Here is a 19,856-nt window from a genome sequence, read left to right as displayed (position 1 = left end):
GCAAATCAAAATTTGAATTCTCGTACAAAAACGTACTCACATTTGTTCAATAGTACTTCAAATGAAATTAATTGTTTTGGAGGATCTCATGGTAACAAAAAAAAATTACTTATGGTCTAATTCCACTTAAAATAAGCTTACATTTTAATTTTAATCAAATGTAACAAAATTATGCTTTTATTTAGAATTCATAAATTTTTGTTAAAAATTATATATTTTTTATATTTATATTAAAATTTAGAATAAAATATGCTAAGAACTATTTGTAACACTTGAGAACTAGTGGAAAGACACATCGTACTGGCCAAAAATAATGATAAAGACAACTTGTTATGGAAAGAAGTTGTTTGGAGAATGGAAATCAGCTTTTTTTTTTTTTGACCAAAATTGAAATCAGCCTTTTGGAGATGAAAAATCAGGGTGAACATCGCATGTTTTATATATATATATATATATATATATATAAAACATATAACTTTTAACACTCATCCTTGAAAAAGGGGAGGGGGAATTAATGTTAAAAATAAAAAATTTATTCAAAATAAAATAAAAGACTGCTGCAAGGGCATTTTAGTCAGTCTGGCTAATGGCCTTCCAGTTTTGACCTGCGAGTGTGAAGCCGCGACTGCGGGATAGCTATTAGCGAGCGCAAAACGCGTGCGGGGCGAATCATCGTTGGCTTCTGATAAACAAATCTGAATTCCTAAGAACTCTCTGCCTCTGCCTTCAGATCTGCCGCTATCTGTGACGATGGATGCCATTGATTCCGTCGTGGATCCTCTCAGAGACTTTGCCAAGGACAGTGTTCGTCTTGTGAAGCGCTGCCACAAGCCTGATCGCAAAGGTAAATGTGATCTTCCTTCCTTTTCTTGCCTTTTCTTTTTCTTTTCTATTTTTTTAATATTTGGCCATCTTCAATTCGTTGAATTTTGGTGCAGAATTCACAAAAGTAGCAACCCGTACGGCTATTGGTTTCGTTGTGATGGGGTTTGTTGGGTTTTTCGTCAAGTTGATTTTCATTCCGATCAACAACATTATTGTTGGCTCTGGTTAGGTAATTTTTCGATCCTTGTCAATAATGCCCGTGCTTGGGGATAACATTCTCTAATACGAGCTGGTAAACTATTTTTGCGATTGATGGGTTAGAAGGTTGAGGAAGAATGCTAGCATGATTTACTCTTATTTGGGAAACTATGCATGCGAATGAATAAAACTTTTAGCCAAGTTTTTATTTCACATACATATCTCGAATATCCGGAGCCTTTAATCGTCGATGAGGGTCAAATTAATATCGTAGGGGTTATACGCGGCAAGGACTTTGGGTGATTAAACGGGGGAAGCGCATGGACCTAGCACATCCATTTTTACGAGATTAAGTTGGAAGAATTAAAAATTGGGGAATTTGTCTAAGCAATTCTTCTAGGAATCCTGTCTAGTAGCTACTAGTTGGAAATTTTCGCACTTGGCATGTCAATAAATGAGAAAAGCCCTACTATGGTTCATTATTTAGAATGCTCTTGTTAGACCTTTCATTGTCCTAAACTTCATAGTATCAATTGGTGATAGTCAAAGCCAAACATCTGTTATGTAATGTTCAATCTCACTAAATGTGAAAGAAAATTTGAATGGTGATCTGAACTGCTTCTTCGTGCTGTATAATTTCCATCAACCAAGATTTTTGGAGAATTGTACTCTAGGTTGGCTTTCAAGTTGGATCATCCTTTAATTGTTTTGGTAGAAGTTTCAAAAATTTTAAGCAGGAGACGGTGTAGACATAATGTGGCATCGACTCTCAGTCAATGACTGTTTTATAGAAAGTGTCTTGTCCTTTGCACTTGCATAAGGATTAGTCTATGTTTCATTGGAATTATGCAGTCAAACTACTAATTATGAATTTTTGCATTGGGGTAATTGTTAATCGTTTTTGCAATGTTGGCTTTATTTGTTTCGTTGGCTTTCAATTATTCCTTTTTTCGTCCAATTGCAGGTTAGATCGAAGTACGATAAGGGGTGACCAGGTTGTATCACATACTAGTTCATAGCTTCTAGCTCGATTTGTCCTTATCTTCCGTTATTGATTGAACAAGAACTTCAGAGCTTTTTAATTTCAAAATATACGAGAATTATGTGATTTTTCTTGCTATTCTGTATTATTTTTCCATGCTTATTGTATTGACATCAAGCGTCTCATATCGTACTTCGTTAACGACCATGTAGAAGTATTGATTTATTAAAGGGAGAATGAGATATAGTGCCACTGGAATAGGGTATTAACATGCAAGTCTCATAGATGAGCTAATTACACTGGAATCCTTGAGTTATTTTTCAGTAAGTCTCACGGAATGAGCTAATTATACTAGAGTCCTTGGGTTATTTTTTTATTAAGTTTCATGAAATGAGTTAATTACACTTAATTCTTTAGGTTATTGCCAATGTAACATTAATTTTTCTTATCAGATTACCATATTGCCAATAATATGAAATTACATTGGAGTTCAGTAGCAAGTTTCGGATAAGAATTGATAACTTTGATTATGACTAATAACAACTATAAGTTTAGCAATGATAATTACTTTTCATAAATAACTAGGTTTGAAGTGTTAGATCTCCATGTGATAGAATATGGGATAATGTTTAATTAAGATAATTAAGATTATTATTAGAGATATTTAAATAAAGATGTCTATCCATTAGAGTCATGATTTATTATTTATTTTATTGTTATCTTAAATATCAATGATGGAGAGGATTCATCTAGTAACTTGGAGTATTTAGTAACTGGTGAAGGAGAACAAAATTTGTCATTCTATTGAATAATACGTGATAAGGAGGTAAAGGAAGCTCTTAAAAAAATGGCAAATGGTAGAGCCAACGGACCTGATTGTATATCTATTGAAGTGTGGAAATGTTTAGGCGAAGAAGGGGTGAGATGGTTAACTAAGCTATTTAATGTGATTTTACGGTCCAAGAAAATGCCTGATGAGTGGAGGAGAAGTACATTAATTCCTATTTATAAAAATAAAGGAGATGTTTAGAATTGCACTAACTATAGAGGGATTAAACTCATGAGCCACACAATGAAACTGTGGGAGAAAGTAATTGAGCACAGGTTGAGATTGGAGACAAGTATTTTGAGAATCAATTTGATTTTATGCCAGGTAGATCAACTACAGAGGCGATTTATCTACTAAGGGGATTAATGGAAAAATATCGTTGTAAAGATAAAGATCTACACATAGTTTTTATTGATTTGGAAAAAGCTTATGACCGTATACCAAAAGAAGTGCTTTGGAAAGCGTTGGAAAAAAAGGGAGTACGGATTGCTTATATTAAAGCCATACAAGATATGTATGAGGGGGTAAAAACTAGTATAAGAACGCCTAGTGGTCAATCAAAAGATTTTCCTATAAAGATTGGACTACATCAGGGATCGTCTCTGAGTCCTTATTTGTTCAACTTGATTTTAAATGTTTTGACGGAACATATTCAAGAGGAAATCCCGAAATGTATGCTCTTCGCGAATGATATAGTTTTTATAGCAGAGACAAGAGAAGAGGTTAATTGCAAACTTGAGTTATGGAGGAGGACATTAGAGTCGAAAGGTTTTCGCTTGAGTAGAAGTAAGACGGAATATTTATATTGTAAATTTGGTAAAGGACTATTCGACAATAATTTGGAAGTGAAATTAGAAGATTAAATTATACCTCAAGTGGAAAAGTTTAGATATTTAGGAGCCATTATTCAAAATGATGGCGAAATCAGTGGAGATATTTCACATAGAATTCAAGCTGGGTGGTTTAATTGAAGAAAAGCTAAAGGAGTTATTTGTGACCGTAAGGTGCCTAATAAACTTAAAGGAAAGTTTTATCGCACTGCTATCAGACCGGCAATGTTATATAGTAGTGAATGCTGAGCTCTAACGGGACAGCAAGAGCATAAAGTTGGAGTAGCAGAGATGAGAATGTTACGATGGATGTGCGGACATACACGTAAAGATAAAATTCGAAATGAGCACGTACGCAAAAAAGTGAGGGTGGCACCTATTGATGAAAAAATGGTAGAAAATCGGTTGAAATGGTTTGGGCATGTACAAAGAAGACCAAGGGAGGCACTAGTGAGAAGAGTGGAACATATAACTTTGAGTCCGATTGAGAGAGGTAGAAGAAGGCCTAAGAGAACACTCTTAAAAGTTGTTGAACGCGATCTTTTAATTAATAATATTCTTAAAAGCTTGATAATGATAGAGCACAATGGCGTCTTGCAATCCATGTAGCCGATCCCACCTAGTGGGATAAAGGTTTGTTGTTGTTGTTGTTGTTGTTATCTTAAATATCAAAATTTTAAGATTAAATTTAGATTTGGGATTTAAATTTAAGTTATTATTATTTTATTATTTTTATAGTTTTATAAATAGAGTTAGATTTTTTATTTGTATTTAATTGAATAAGAGTTTCTGAGAGTTTTGGCTTTTTTACTCCTTTTTCTTTCTCTCTCTTCCCCTTTTCCCTTCCCATTTTACATTACCATGATAAGTTCATTGTGATAAATAATAACTTTCATTATAAGATAATGAAATTATAATTTTGTCTGACAACTTATTTTAAAAATTCAACTTTTAGGTTTTAAAGGCTCGCAATTACCTTGACCTTAATGACAAGAAGTTCGGTGGTTACAATTACTTTAGAAATTGAGCTTCTGGTTTTTGGTTTTAAAGGATTAGTAATTAGCTCATTTTGTTGTATTTATATACCAGTATCATGTTATAGTCGTTCTCATTTGATTCTCCTTGATTTTATTAATACTGATTTTTTTTTTTTAGATTAAATGAGCAAGTTACCTACTAAAGTTGATCATAGATTTTGTACTTATTTATTATGCAAATTGTTCTTTTAACTTTTGAAAATGATACAATCTAACTTCTGTTATTAATAAAAGTTAATTTTAATCATTAATTGATCATAAAATGATAAAAAATGTCTTAAAAATTGTAGAAAACAAAAAAGTTGATTTTAATTGTTAATTGATCAGAAAATTATAAAAAATGATCTAAAAATTATAGAAAATAACAAATTACAATGAATGATTTAAAAATTATAGATAATGACTAAATAATAATGAAAATAGAACAATTTTTTTCTTATTTTTTATAATTTTGAGGTTTTTCTTAGTGAAGTAATGGTTAAAGTTAATTTTTGTTAATGACAAAAGTAAAATTATATCGTTTTTAAAAGTTAAAAAAATAATTTGTATAATAAATAAGTTTAAAATTTATGGGGTTATTAGATCTAATTCATTTACTTTTTTTTTATTTGGATTCATTGAAATGAAAAATATAGTAGAAAACGGGAGAAGGATTTGGATCCAACGAAGTTATATATACGCTCACGTGTATTATGTCCCATTTTTTAAATTTTAGTTTTGAGATATTTTTATTAACTTAAAAAATTCTAAATTATGTGTGAAGAGGATACTTAATTTTATAGTACTTCTTCTAATGTATGAAATAGTTCAAAAGCTGTAACACTTTCAATTTCCTTTGTATTCCTTATTTAAGTGTTGAAGAGTAAAAATACTCATGAATTTTTTTTTATTTAGGGGCATCCAGTATATCTAAATAAAAGAAAGTGTAAAAGTGCCCTTAATATTAATGTAATGAGTGCAAAAGTGTCCAAATTGATAAATTTAATTAGCATCTGTTAATGTTGATTGTTAAAAAAGAAAAGGCAAATAAAAAGTGCAAAAATATTTAAAAAAATTTGATCTAAGTGTAAAAATATCCAAATTATAACATTATTTTATTTTATCTTTTCTATTTTAGTCGATTTCCGTCTTTTCTAATTGTAATTTAATTTTATTAATCATAAAAAAAATAATTCAAGTATTTGAACTAAATTCATTTGAGTTTGAACTTGACTTGAATTTATTTGAGTTTAATTAGTGTGGCCTAAATAATTTCAAAAGAAAGAAGATTTTCTAAACTCTCAAACCCAATGCTAAAATTTTTTGAGCTTATTCAGTTGGCACGTTAGACTTAAGTCAAATTATCAAATTTAACATTTTTCAATCTATTAAAATAACTTAATGCTAATGGTGAAGTTTTAAGAGTAAAACTTAATGGATTGAGAAAGGTTGATTTATCAATCTATACTAAGCCTAAAGCCAAATGAGCTTAACTTAAATATTGAAATTTTATTAATAATAAATTGAAATTAAAATTAGGTTAAAAAAATAAAATAATATTTTATAAGTTGGGTATTTTTGCACCTAGATAAAAAGTTTATGAGTATGTTTGCTTTGTTTTTTTTTTTTTAAAGTTCAATGTTAATAGACATTAGTCAAATTTAATGGTGTGAGCACTTTTGCACTAATATTTTTAATGTTTAAGGTACTTTTAAACCCTCATTCACTTAAAAATGTCGAGTGCTCTTGAAAAAAAAAATATAAATATTTTTGCACTTTAACCTTTATTTTAATTACATCAAGTTAGTCTGAGGAAATTAATTGCATGGACAAACCAAGTTTCAATTTGACTTAACTGAATCATAATAGGTGCAAATGTGTCAATGTTTCTTGATAAAAGGTAGATTTCACTGATTTAGTTCATTATCGTCAAGATGTTTATAAATGTAAAATGATGCGAAATCAATTAGAAAAACCCTAATCTAAGAGGAGGTTTCTTGCTCTCCAAAATTCTAAAGCAAACAATCAAAGGTTCAAAAAATAATTCCGTTCCAATTTGTTTTCCCACTTCATGGAATCATAAAATGGGGCATCATTATCAAAGAAACCACAGCCCTATTTCCAATGAAAACTCGTCGGCCTGTTGAAACCAACTTGCATCTCGGGGCAAAAAAAATCGAGAGGGAAAATTCCAAACTAACCAATACACCACCAATCATTGCTCATCATTTCTAATAATGAAGGCAAATTAAAATATATGAATCCAGGAAATAACATGTACGGAAATTTGAAAGTGACTCATAAACCACAAACTAGCTTTCTTCGAGCTCACTCATCACATCAAAAAAGACGTTTAGATTTCACAGATAATGAACCGAGCATCCAATATCGTTAAGACCCTTGTCGCATTGTCAGTATCCCAGAAAACGATTGGCCAGAAAACGCTTTGCAGAGTGGAAGACGCATCTACATTTGTTTCTCAAGTTCGACAAGGTAACCAACCGCAGCTGAATAAAAGAAAGGTACGCTTGTGTCAAAAGCAAAAACCATCCCTTCTCCCCTACTCAACAAGTTGCAGAAAAGCCAAACCAGAACAGCCACTTTCATCAAAAACCCAACACACCTAAGCTATGAGAAGGATGTAATTGTACTGCCGTGTTGCTCAAAGGGAAGAGAGAAGAAGAAGAAGAATCCAAAAATGCCACCGGAAGTACTTTATTTCCGTCCTCTCTTGCCATCCCTAGTTCAACTTTCTTCTCCGGTCACAACTCAACCACAGGAAAATCAACCTTCCCGTCACAAATTGTCCCAAGGAACCAACAGGATGAGACTTACTAAAAGGGAACTCATCCCCTTACTTATTCTGATTCTTTCAGTCATGTCAGTTTTCAGACTTCTGAGCATCATCGTGACTACTTCATCTTCCTCCCATGGACTATCTGGTCTGTCTCCAGGACCTCAACACCGTAGGGTTACCCTACATGCACCTGAAACTGGATCCTCAAAGAAGCCTACAACGCCTCCCAGAGTCACCACCCTGAAGAAAAAGGAATTCAGAGTCTTATCAAATCTCATTGCCCACAAAGTCCCCTGCAACCTCCTTATATTCGGGTTTCACTCCCAGTATCTTGCCCTCTCTTCTATGAATGCAGCTGGGAGAACCATCTTCCTCGAGGATGACCCTAAGAAGATAAGCAAGGCAAGAGTTGGCTCGAACAATACCCGAATATACAGAATTGAATATAACATGCCAGCAAAAGACGCTTACGAACTGCTCAAGGACGCGAGGCAGAACTCAGCTTGTGCACCCACTAACCCCAAAGTGCTTCGAAAATCAAAATGCAAACTTGCATTGAAGAACCTGCCAGCAGAAGTGTACGAGAAGAATTGGGACGTTGTGGTAGTAGATGGACCTGATGGGGATTCGCCGGAGTCACCGGGCAGGATGGGACCCATTTATACAGCTGGTGTGCTGGCTAGAGCAGGGGATGTCTCTAACGTGGTAGTGCACGATGTAGATCGCACCATAGAGAAATGGTTTTCCTGGGAGTTCCTCTGTGACGAGAATTTGCTGCATTCTAAAGGAAAATTATGGCACTTTAGGATATATCACTTCAATTCCACAAGATTCTGCACTGATGGAACACAAACCAGGCAGCAGAGGCATCCTGCAAGTGACAGAGATAGTAAGATGAGTTCAACAGATCTCAAAAGTCAGTGAGCATAATTCACCTCAAACAAGTTCCAAAACATTACTGTTTGATGCCCTGGCAAACTTTGTTTTAGGCAGCAATACGTCCCAGGATCACGGTTGCTTGCATGATTGCAACTGACAATTACAGAGGGATTTGAACAAGCACTTCTACATCACTGCCACGCAGAGCCACGCAAGGACAGCTGATTCAGCTCATATGGGCCTGAGGATGAGAAGCAGCAGTTTTTTTTTTTTTTTCATTTTCAATTTTTTGGGACATAATTCGAGGTTCAGTCAAAACTGGGATACCTATTACTGTTGTTATTATTATTATTTTATAAATTCATTGCCATGGGATGATTGAGAGTGATTATCATTAGTATTCTCTTATAGATTGAATAGCATTCTCGTATAGATTGAATGCACACACTTTTCAGCAATAGAAAAAATATTTATAACTGAACAAATCATGGCCCATTAGTTGATAAAAGACTTAGTTTAATCAACAATTCCTCAACTAGCCAGAACAAAACTCACTAAAATACACACTACTCTGGATGTGCGATGGTAACATTCCAGCTGCCTATTTGAAAAATGGGAAGTACTACAAAGTTATCCCTATCCAGGAATGTCAAAGCAGTAATCCCTGCACCCAACATCAGGCTGGTTAGCAGAAATACAGAACACCTAATACCGCCACAACAGTTTGGTTGATCAATCATAATAAAATTGATGTTATAACTTAACATATATTCAAGTAACAGCACAAGAAGTGAAGCAAAACGGTCATTATGACAGCATTAATTGTTGCAGATGCCAGACCAACAGCTCCCTCATTGCTCGATCCATTGATATATTTTAGTGCAATATTATTTTGGGTACTTGTATGCACAGTCCATGCGGGCACTTTCTTCCCAGGAAAATTTCACAGAAATTCACCATGTTTCATTGTGCTGATTTCATTCAGCCTCAAATCCAGAGTTGAAAGAATGCAAAAATGGGGCTTTCCAGTCGTCAAACAAGCTGTCATCAGAAAATTCACCCGCATATATGGCCACCATTATTATCCATTTTCTGCAAAGGAGAATAGATAAAAGAAAAGGATTTAACTATCTAAAATTTAATCATTGAAATATCAATGCAACTGATAAAATTAAAGTCTACTGCAGGAAAAAAAGCCTATATTAAATTAGTGACCTAGTCCAGACCCATGGATACTTCCACTGATTTTTAACATCTTTAGAGGAGGATTAAGTACCTCGTAATTACAACCATGGAAACTTAAACGTTATTTTATATTTTTAACAGCAAGAAAATATAAAATAAAGGACCACATAACATAATCACATATAACCCATAAATGACAGTTTCTCATCATAAAACGGTTTCCCATATCAGCAAATATTTGTAATTTCTCAGTCATGAGGAAAGGAGGGGGGAGTGAGGAACTGAAAAGCCATTAACATTAAAGAATCTGGACCAATGATCTTAGAACATATAGCATGAGATAAAACTCACCATTCTTTTGCTAACATAAGGCTGTATCTTGATTGGTATTTCTGGTTCAACCTCAACCCTGAATAACTTCTGTTTCTCCCTCTCGAATTCCTTTCTAGATTCTTTTCTGGTGCCAGATTGCCAGAGTCTACCAAAATTGGGAAGCCAATTAGCATCATACTCCTTCCTTACAGTCTCTCCCCTCTTCTCCATCTCTAGCTCAATCTTTCTCCTCTCTGCCCAAGCTGCTCCTATACGTTTTGGATTTAACTTTCTAGACTTCCTAGACTTGTTCAAAGAGGAATCAAGATCACCTAAGATGGGTTTATCGTGTATATGGAGTCCATCAGTTAACCATGGAGGAGGAGCTTCAGAAGGAACATTGCTGCCCACTTTTTCCGCACATCCATAAGAGAATGGTATGGGATCTGGCAAACCTGAGAAAGCAAAAGGAGCGGAAGAATATATAGCTATATATATAATATGCATGCAAGCTGACCCCAATCTCAGGTCTTCTTCAAAATCACTAATGAACTTCTAGGTTATGATGTCTTAATGTTTTCTTCATATGGATAAATGATACTTTCTCACTGAATCTGTACATGCAAATTCACTTGCCCCATGCACTTCACAAACTTGGATGTTAAAAAATGAAGCAAAATAAATTATGAACAAAATTAAAAAGAATACCTTCACAACTGCTCTCCTTGCTTAACATTCTTCTGTCCCTAGGCACCTGGAACATTCAATAAGAAAATAGATAGAAATTATGCATAAAGAGAACAGGAAACAGAGAAAGCAGAAAAGGAAATAAAATGCTGATCAAAACGTACAAGCATGGAAATTGGAGTGAAAGATTAAAAAAATATTCAATTACCAGGACATGAGAACTAAATAAGAATCCATCAAGAGAAACTCCATATCGGTTGATCATTGAAGCCAATAATATAGCTAGGGGTACTTTTCAATTTAAATAATCGCTTACAAGAAATGGACCACAGGAACTACAAACTATTGTTGATTTGAATAAAAAAGTAGAGCTACCAAATATTGATTGTTGATATGTAGTCAGTCTCTATGATTAAGAATTATCCCATCTGAAAAAAAAAAAAACGGATGAGGAACTTACCTCGTCAGTACTGGAGCAACCATCACCAGACCATTGTCTACCACTACAACGGAGAGCATGGCAGCTCCCTTCAACCAAGTCACAACACAAGCAAATAAAAGATAAAATCCAGTTTCAGGGAATCCTCTGAGATGTAAGTCTGAATAATTTCAAAAAGAAAGTTAAGGTTCCATAGACAGAATATGCATACCTACAAAATCTTTATAATGAAAAGAATTTGCACCAGAGCTGGTTTCCGAAAGTAGAGAAGAGGTATTATAATAGGGTAACACACAAGCATTGCTAGTTCCTGAGATTCCTGAATTGGATACCTGACACTCATTTGTATGATATTGTAAAGGCAAAACACTATTTGAAGGATGTGAATTTACAGAATGGGAATAAGTAATATCAAATTTATCAATATTTCCATGATTGAATTGATTATGGATATCACTTGAAGTTCCAGAGACTTCTCCATGACATTCCTCACTCGATAAAACAGCTTCTTTTTGTAGGGTCATGCACTTCTTCTCCCACTGCAGCAAAAAAAATTGACGATGATGAGCAAATATATTCTAAACCATAACAGGTATCTCTTCCTAATCACGTAGATGTTAAGAACAACAACAAATCCAGAACATGGAATAAAGATGAATCATGTACTTTTTTTTCGTTGAACTGAAACATGTACATTAAAACACGACCTTAGCAACATCGGCGTCCGAAACCGTAAATGCCTCCAATTGATCCATGGCACCACCATATTTCCAGGAGAATTGCTTCAAATTCTTCAAATGATTGACACTTGCCAGGTGATTGATCGCGTTAGCGCTGCAACAAGAAGCAACAATCCAAATTACCATGGAATCACCAAAAGCGCGCGCATGATTGGACCTTGAAAGGTAAGGGGATCAATGCAAACTCCCGAAGATTATTAATTCAACTAAATTAAGATCTCCGTGAAATTTAGCACTCCTACTTTCGCAAGTAAACTAGAGCGATTGGCAACAATTTTGTGAGCCGCAGACGCATTATAAAAACTCAAAAACAGATTCAGGGATCCATACCAGGCAAAGGAACTAGCGAGTTCGTCGACATCAGTGTCGCAGAAAACGCACCAAAATCGATTGCGAGAAGCGTGTTCTAGCCTGAGAATGGTAGGATTTTTAAGGAAGAAGGATATATCGGAAAATTTCTTTCGGAAGCGGGAGAGGAAGGTCGAGAGGGACTTCTTGTGGCTAGGAAAGTACTTGTGTCGCAGACCTTGGTTGTGATTGAGATTGCAGACCTTGCAGAACTCGAATTCGCCTTTCTTGTCAATGCTTCCATGCTTCACAGGCTCGATTCTAGGGTTTGATTTGTCTCTCTGCAATTGCTCCCCCATTGCCGAACGGACCCTTCTCTGCACAGTGAGATTTGTTGGGAGTCGCGAATATTTATTTTCCGGCTTCTACGTTTTACGAGCGAAACCCAAACGACAATGCAGTACTAAGCATTCACAACGCCGGCGCCAACGCGATGCCTAACAAACTATCAGGTCGTTTAAGGGTTTTTTTGGGGTTCTTCCATGAGGTTAGTTTCAATTTTAAATTTTAAATTTTAAACTATCTCTTTATGTTAAATACGTGTATGTAATTATCTCATGATGCCTTTTTTTTTGTTCTCATTTTCGTCTTAAATAAAAATAATTTTAAATAAAATTTTATATATTAATAAATTTCATTAAATTCACTCAATAATCTTATTTTTTTAAAATAAAAATATAAATTTTTATAAATATTTATCATTTAATATATTAAAAAAATAAATAAAAATTAATTATAAAAAAAGTGATATTAAAATTATTGTATTTAATAAAATTTTAATTTATTTAAAATATTTTATATTTTAAAATAAAAAAAATTTTAAAAATATTTTATAATTTATAACGAAGGAAGTATGTTTTTCATGGCCGAAATTGTTGCCAGTTTTGGGCCAAAGGAAAACTTGATGCTAGTTGCATTAAATGTATTTTAGTCTTTCAATGAATGCGGTGTTTTTATTTAGATTTATTTTAGTGTACTTATTTTTTTAGTTCCCAGGATATCAACATGGTATTGGTAGCCACTAATTTCTCGGGGAGCAAGGTTCTCTCCTTTTTTTTCCCCCAGTTCTCTTCCTTTTTTTCCTTCTTTAATTTGTTTTATAGTAATTAAGGAAAACAACAAATAACAAAACTAAAATAAATGGATGAAACTACGGAGGTTGCAGAATGGCTTCGCTAGATGGGTCCTCTGGTAGGATAACATGAAAGCCTTTGCATGCCGATTTGCATCCCAATTACTAATCCCAAGGTATTAAAAGTTGAATTGTTCATTGAACCAGCCAAAATTAAAAGTCAGAAGTTAAGGGTTTAACTGATGTTGAATTAAGAGTTAAATTAAAATTAGATCAATCATAATAAAATAAAATAATTTAAATAAAAATACATTAATTCTTAACATATTTATTATATCTGAGACTTAATATTCCATACATACACAATAATAATTTTAATAATAATAAAACACAATAACATTTCAAATATTTATCCATACACTCCTTCCATCATCAAAAAGTTTTAGAACTCATAATAATCAATACCAAAATTATCTTCAAATAAATAAATATAATTTTAGTTTTATATAGATGATCTCAAATAAAAAATAATATAAAAATTCAAATAATAATAAGAGTAAAGTTAAAAAATAATAAATTAGTTTCTAAATAATAATAATAAAACTTAAATAGTTAAGATATAAATATAAATATGTAATTAAGAATGAGATATAAATAAAATTTTACGCATTATTTAATTTTTTAATATCAATCCATGTAAAGAAATAATAATATAATTTTAAAAGTTATTTATATTTGTAATAGGATGAGGATAGAGGCTGATGGGCATAAGAAAGTAGCTCATACTTTTTTTAAAAAAAGATTTCTTATATTGGTAGTAAAAAGATGTAAAAGTGGCTGAGTTATACGTTAATAAGGCATTGGTTAGCGTGAGGTATGGAAAAATGGAACAGCTCAGAAGTCCGAAGTTGTAAAGAAAGAGGAGAGAATGAGCAGAAGAGGCGACTGATGTTCACCTGTCAGTGTTGGGTTTAAAATACGAGAGAATGAATGTTAACGTTCAGGCGGCGAGCTTCTTCCCCTCCATTTTCATTTTTTTTCTAACTTTTCATCAGCTTTGTTCAATGATCATCCTCTTCTTCATGGTATTTACTGTTCTCCTTTTTTTTTCTATTTTCATTATTCTTTTTCTTTCTTTTTGTTCTGTAATTTGATTATTTTTTATTGGTTTTTCTTCCTTTCTTTCTTTACCTGCCCAACTCGAACAGTCATGTGAGTTAGTCTAGGTCAATGTCAGGTCAACAAGTGCTTTAAGAAAACAAAAAATTGGGCTAGACACATAGACAGTTTGCCAGCTCGACCGATCAATTCGGTCCAATTTTACAAACAATGATTAATCCTATTGATAAGTTGAACTTCCGTAGTCCACTCACATTGGAAAATCACCTATATCTCCATAATCTTGTGCCTACATTCATGCATCTCCAGATTATCACCTACAGCCCCTGTTACTAAATCCTCACAATCACAATACACAACACACTTCTTAATCCTAAAATCCCATGAGGCAGGCATAAATCCACTCCTTGATGTATCGAAAGCATCCCTTTCTTAAAGTTTCAGCATAAATCCACTCAGTTGTTAGTTTTTGCCATCTACAATAACCCCTTGCATCCAACCACCATGGTAGATTTAGAGAATATACCATCAACAAAGACACGATGGCAGTCTCCCCTATAAGCATAGTCATATTAGCCTGATTATACCTTGTAGTACAAGACCCGTATTAGCCACCCTCCTTGATGTGTGATCTATGCATTTCATGATTCCCTTGGCGTGAGTTACTATTAAAGCCCTTAAAGCAATTACCTAATGAAAAATTCTTTCATTTTTCATATGCCACAATAACCAGCACATTACAGAGAACCAAGCACTTTATTCACCACCAATTCTACCTATATTATTACTAAAATTCCAATTGCACCAGTCTCGTGCATCAAGCTCAGAAAACCTCTTCATATGTTTGATTCTCACCATCTTCCTCCAATCTTCCTGGGCCTCGGTACAATCATGAAGAACATATATTAGATCCTCAATCCCAAAATTACACTATGTACATCTCGAATCTACACACTTACCTCTCTTATGTCAAAGTTCATTAGTAAGCAACCACTCATGCAAAACTAGCCACATAAAAGTTTTACACCTCTATGGAATATTCAGTTTCCACATCTTTACCCTAAGTTATAGGTATGTCCATGTCATCTTCCTATATGAGAGAGTAAGCTAACTAATAGAGAGCAGCCCATTTTTCACAAACTTCCATCTAACATTCCTTTTGCCATTACTCATGGGAACTCCTTTAACTTGGATTCCAAAAAGTCCTAGAGCTCAGGTCTCAATCTATCAACTTAGGGCAAAAGATCTTGTCTACATTCATACTTGTCTTGAACCACTCTAACCCATAGGGAGTCCCTATGATGTATGATCTCCCATCCCTTCTTTATGATGAAAGCTTAGTTCTAAGCTATCAAGTTCTACATCCTAACCCACCTTTCTCTTTAGTTCAATAGACATTTTCCCAAGCCACTTAGTGATTTTTCCTCTCAAAATACCTTTTCCACTTCCTCACATATAAAGTTTGGAAGCATTGCTGTCTACATGAGAGAGGCCATAAAATTAATCAAAGTACTTCTCCCTACTAAAGCCAAATTATATGCTTTCTAGCTATTGAGCTTACTCTTAACCTTATCCACTATATACCCACAAGTGTTTTTTGTGACTCTATTATGATGAATAGGTACACCTAAGTACTTCCCCAGGTTAGGTGTACTTTAGAAACCATGTAGCTGACAGAGCTGAAGAACTTTATAGTGCAAAACATTCGATGAAAGAAGGCTCTAGTTTTTTCTTGACTCACTTTTTAGCCTGAAGCTTCACAAAACTTCCTTAAACACCTATTAATAACCTCTGCCTAATCTACCTCTGCTTAGGCAAATAAAATTAGATCATTTGTGAAGAAAAAATATGACAGAGCCGGCCCATCCTTAGTAAGCGAATAGGCTTCCAAATTCCCTCTTGTATCTCATCTTAGATAAAGTACGCTAGTTTCTCTATGCACGTCTTAAAGAGGTAGGGTGATATTAGACCCTCTTGCCTCAACCCACAGAATAGATTAAAAGTCTTCGATTTACAACCATCCTAGAAAATTTGCATTTGGGAACTAAATAGATATCATCTAACAATATCAATCATTACTATAAGTAACCGTAGCTCCTCTAGACAGTCAATGACAAAGTCCCATATAATCTAGTTATATGCTTTTTCTATATCTATCTTGATAGCCATAAACCCCTTGTTCTTCTTGATATTCCTCATGGAGTGTATTACCTCTTGTGCCACAATAATGTTATCTGAGCTAACCCTCCCTAAAATAAAGCTACACTGATTTGGAGAGATGACCTTCAGGAGGACCTTTTTTAGTATGTTAGCTATAATTTTGGTAATCATCTTATACACCACATTACACAAACCAATGGGTCAAAAATCATGAATAATCTCAGGATCTTCTTTCTTTGAAATCAAAATAATGAACACACCATTAATATACTTAATAAGCAAGGGGTTACGAAACACATCCTATGCAATCTTAACAACAAAGAGCCCATATAGCTTTGCTAAGCTTGGAAAAATAGTGCATTTAAGCCGTCTGGCCCAAGGGATTTCAAAGGACCTATATCAAACACAACTTGCTTCACTTCAATATAGTTAAACAAGTGGGAGAAAAGACTAAGAGATACATTTTCAATATCTCAAAAAGAATGCACAGTATGAAGCCCATGCCTGGTCCCTCCTTTCTTTGTAAAAAGCTTATGGAAAAAATACTTTACATGTTGGCAAATTTCCTCCATCTCATATAACCAAGTACCATCCTCCTTCCTTTGTATTCTTATCCCCCATTTGAAACCCATCGCATTTAACTTTATGAGCCCATATAATATTTTCTTATACCAGGACCTCCTTAAGCTTTCCCTGTAACTTAGTTTGAAGCTCTTCTAGATCTTGCCAATTACAACACTATGGTTCAATTACAGTTAGCCCCTCTAACCTCCTGATTAAGTAGTTTTTCCTCCTACCGAGATGACCAAAGACCTCCTCCTTCTATATAGAGACAATGTCTATAAACTTCCTCACATTATCAATCCAAACCTTATTCATATCCCAACTTTCCCTTAAGAATCGTTCAAAATCATCATAAAGGAACCCGGAAGCAATAACCTAAAAGGGATGTTCACTATTAGGGCAAGAACTTACTTTTTCGTCCAGCTGGAGAAGCAAGGAGAGGTGGTTAGATTTAAAAAAAGGCAGGTTGACGATCGCAGCGTTTGAGAACAGAGATTGGCCCCGTTCATTATAGAGAACTCGATCAATCCTGCTTTGACATTCTTGTCTCCTTCACATATAAAAGGGACCTTTGCATCTAAGATCCTATAAGCCAAGCTCTTCCACACATTTTATAAAATTTTGATCTGCCCGAGTAGCATTACAAGCAAGAGAATTATGTTCAAGATCATATAATGTGCAATTAAAATCCCCTCTTACTACTTAAGGACATCAATTTTCTCATATAGCCTCCTCAGTTCCATTTATAAGAGCTATCTATTTATCAGGTTTGGGCTCACATAGACAGCAGTAAGGTACTATGTCACCATTTCATTATGAACAGAAAGATGAATGAATCGGGGATGAGTTTCTAGAACTTTAAACATGAAATCATCATTGTTCCATAGGGCCCATACACCACCACTAAAGCCACAAGCATCAACAATCTCTACATTGGTGAATCCCAATGTCTTGGAAATACCATGGGCCTTGTTTCAAAGATGACTAGAAAGTCCACTTTATGCAACCTACATAACTCATTTATAAGGTCTAGGAAATTTTTAGACTCCGTGCCTCTTACATTTCGAAAGATGCAATTCATTAAGAACCCAATTTAAACAGTTTAAGCTTGTAAGCCCATTTCCACACTTGCAATATTGCCATTCTTCCCTATTGCCTCATCATTACCTTTCATATTAACAAGTCCAATAGCTATCATTCCTCCATCTTCCTCCAGATTATGCATATCTCTTGAAAAATCCTTTATGACATCAGCTTGTTAGCCTACCTCTAAATTAATCAACCTTATCTCATCCTCACATCATCCACTATCTGGTAAGACTTCCTTAAGAACACTATTTAAGATAAAAATTGATTCTTAGTGTGGTCCCGATTAGTTCCAACAATTCCCTTATTCCCTATTATTTATACCACCACCTGTTGTTCTATTGCTAGTGCCAAGTTTTACTTATTTTTCGATTTCATTTTTACAGGTCCCTTCCTCTTAGATCCTACTATCACTGGGACCTATTTATCTTTTTGGTTATTTATGACAGTGCCAAATTTACGTGCCCCTTCCACTTTCTTCGCAATCTCATGACTATCCCTTTATTCATCTTCTTCCTAAATTGGTTACCAACCACAGATCTCCTTTGCCCATATTTTTACATGATCCCTGTCGTATTCCCCTAACAGTTTCGAGCCAGTTGCTCCCCTGTGATCTGGTTTTCACCTATGTACCTTGAAAATCTCTCCTAACTAGCATACCTAGCTCGAATTTCCCACTCATCTCAATAATCCCATCGACGTCATACTTTGATATCTTCACTGTCTCAACAACTGTTTATTCCCTCTTAACGTCCTCAACCTTTTCATTACCTTTGCCAATGGTGGTATCTCCCTCAACAACATCTCCCTCGACCTGTCCAGGAAGCCCTTTTAGATTACTTTCGTTCTTAATCACTTCCTCCAACTTTGCCCCTATATATGCTTTTCCCGAACAGACATTCATATAGTGCCCATACCTTCCACATTGGAAACAAACCAAATGGAGCCTTTCATATGCAATTTGGTACTCTTCCCTAAACACCGTAAATGATGGCATCAATTGTTGACTTACGTCTAACTCCACACATAATATGGCAAACCATCCTTTATCCAAAATTGACATAGAATGATCAATCTTCATAGTAGTCCCAATCATATCCCCTATCATGTGAAGGGATTTGACATTATAAAGTTCCATCGAAACATTAATAAGATGTAATAGATTGTAATTATTAAATCAGACTGCAATTTTTTCCCTCTTTAATTATCAGATAATGATTCAGACAATTTAGATTTAACCTTATGTAAAATTATTATTAAAATTTCACATTATAAAAAATATAAACAATAAAATTCAAACCGCTAAAATTTAATATAAATAATTAAAAATTAAAAAACATATTAAGAACATGATAAAATACAATACTTTTTAAGAAATTAAATCTCAACCATCTGGATGTTGATCTAATAATTCAAAATTAAAGGGGGGGGGGATGGAAATTGGAAAGAGAACAAGATACTTTCCCAAGTCCCTATATACTGTGATTATGTTACTTGAATTTTAAGGTGAATTGGACTAGAACTGCCACAGGCCCAAAGGTCAAGAGGTGGGCAAACCCAGAATGTGTTCCATTGGTGTAATTCCCTTCCACTGTCCCCCACCCCCCCCCCCCCTTTTTTGAGCAGCAATTCCATGCTACATTGATTTTTTGGATAATTAAAGTATAATCAAATCTAAATGTTGACACAATGAACTAACATGAGAAAAAACGTGTAACTTTTAAAAAGCTGTGATTTTTCTTTTCGTTTTTTTTTTTTTGCCAGCACAAATTGGAAATGAACGAATGA

At 34.3% G+C, this 19,856-nt stretch overlaps 3 protein-coding genes across 3 annotated transcripts; 2 read left to right on the top strand and 1 right to left on the bottom strand.

Annotated features, from left to right (window-relative positions):
• Nucleotides 1-598: 598 nt before the first annotated feature.
• Nucleotides 599-2,190, top strand: LOC129320738 (protein transport protein Sec61 subunit gamma). Its single transcript, XM_054966316.1, has 3 exons — nt 599-844; nt 939-1,054; nt 1,988-2,190. Exons 1-2 carry the CDS (start codon nt 751-753, stop codon nt 1,052-1,054), a joined length of 210 nt encoding a protein of 69 aa, XP_054822291.1. The 5' UTR covers nt 599-750; the 3' UTR covers nt 1,988-2,190.
• Nucleotides 2,191-7,049: 4,859 nt separating this feature from the next.
• LOC129319750 (uncharacterized) lies at nt 7,050-8,401 on the top strand. The gene is made up of 2 exons (XM_054964824.1): nt 7,050-7,202; nt 7,349-8,401. Exons 1-2 carry the CDS (start codon nt 7,050-7,052, stop codon nt 8,399-8,401), a joined length of 1,206 nt encoding a protein of 401 aa, XP_054820799.1.
• Nucleotides 8,402-8,825: 424 nt separating this feature from the next.
• On the bottom strand, nt 8,826-12,530 carry LOC129320142 (TITAN-like protein). Its single transcript, XM_054965361.1, has 7 exons — nt 12,050-12,530; nt 11,687-11,813; nt 11,191-11,518; nt 11,001-11,068; nt 10,562-10,607; nt 9,893-10,308; nt 8,826-9,448 (listed from the first exon to the last, which is right to left on the bottom strand). The coding sequence occupies exons 1-7, from the start codon at nt 12,364-12,366 to the stop codon at nt 9,413-9,415; spliced, it is 1,338 nt and encodes a 445-aa protein (XP_054821336.1). The 5' UTR covers nt 12,367-12,530; the 3' UTR covers nt 8,826-9,412.
• Between the last annotated feature and the right edge of the window lie 7,326 nt (nt 12,531-19,856).

This window comes from Prosopis cineraria, unplaced genomic scaffold (genome assembly GCF_029017545.1).
Source record: "Prosopis cineraria cultivar Desert tree isolate PC_DT_omini unplaced genomic scaffold, ASM2901754v1 PC9, whole genome shotgun sequence".
In the NCBI taxonomy this organism is placed as follows: Eukaryota; Viridiplantae; Streptophyta; class Magnoliopsida; order Fabales; family Fabaceae; genus Prosopis; species Prosopis cineraria.
Note: the sequence above shows the minus strand (reverse complement) of the source record. Positions and strands in the feature narration are given on the sequence as shown.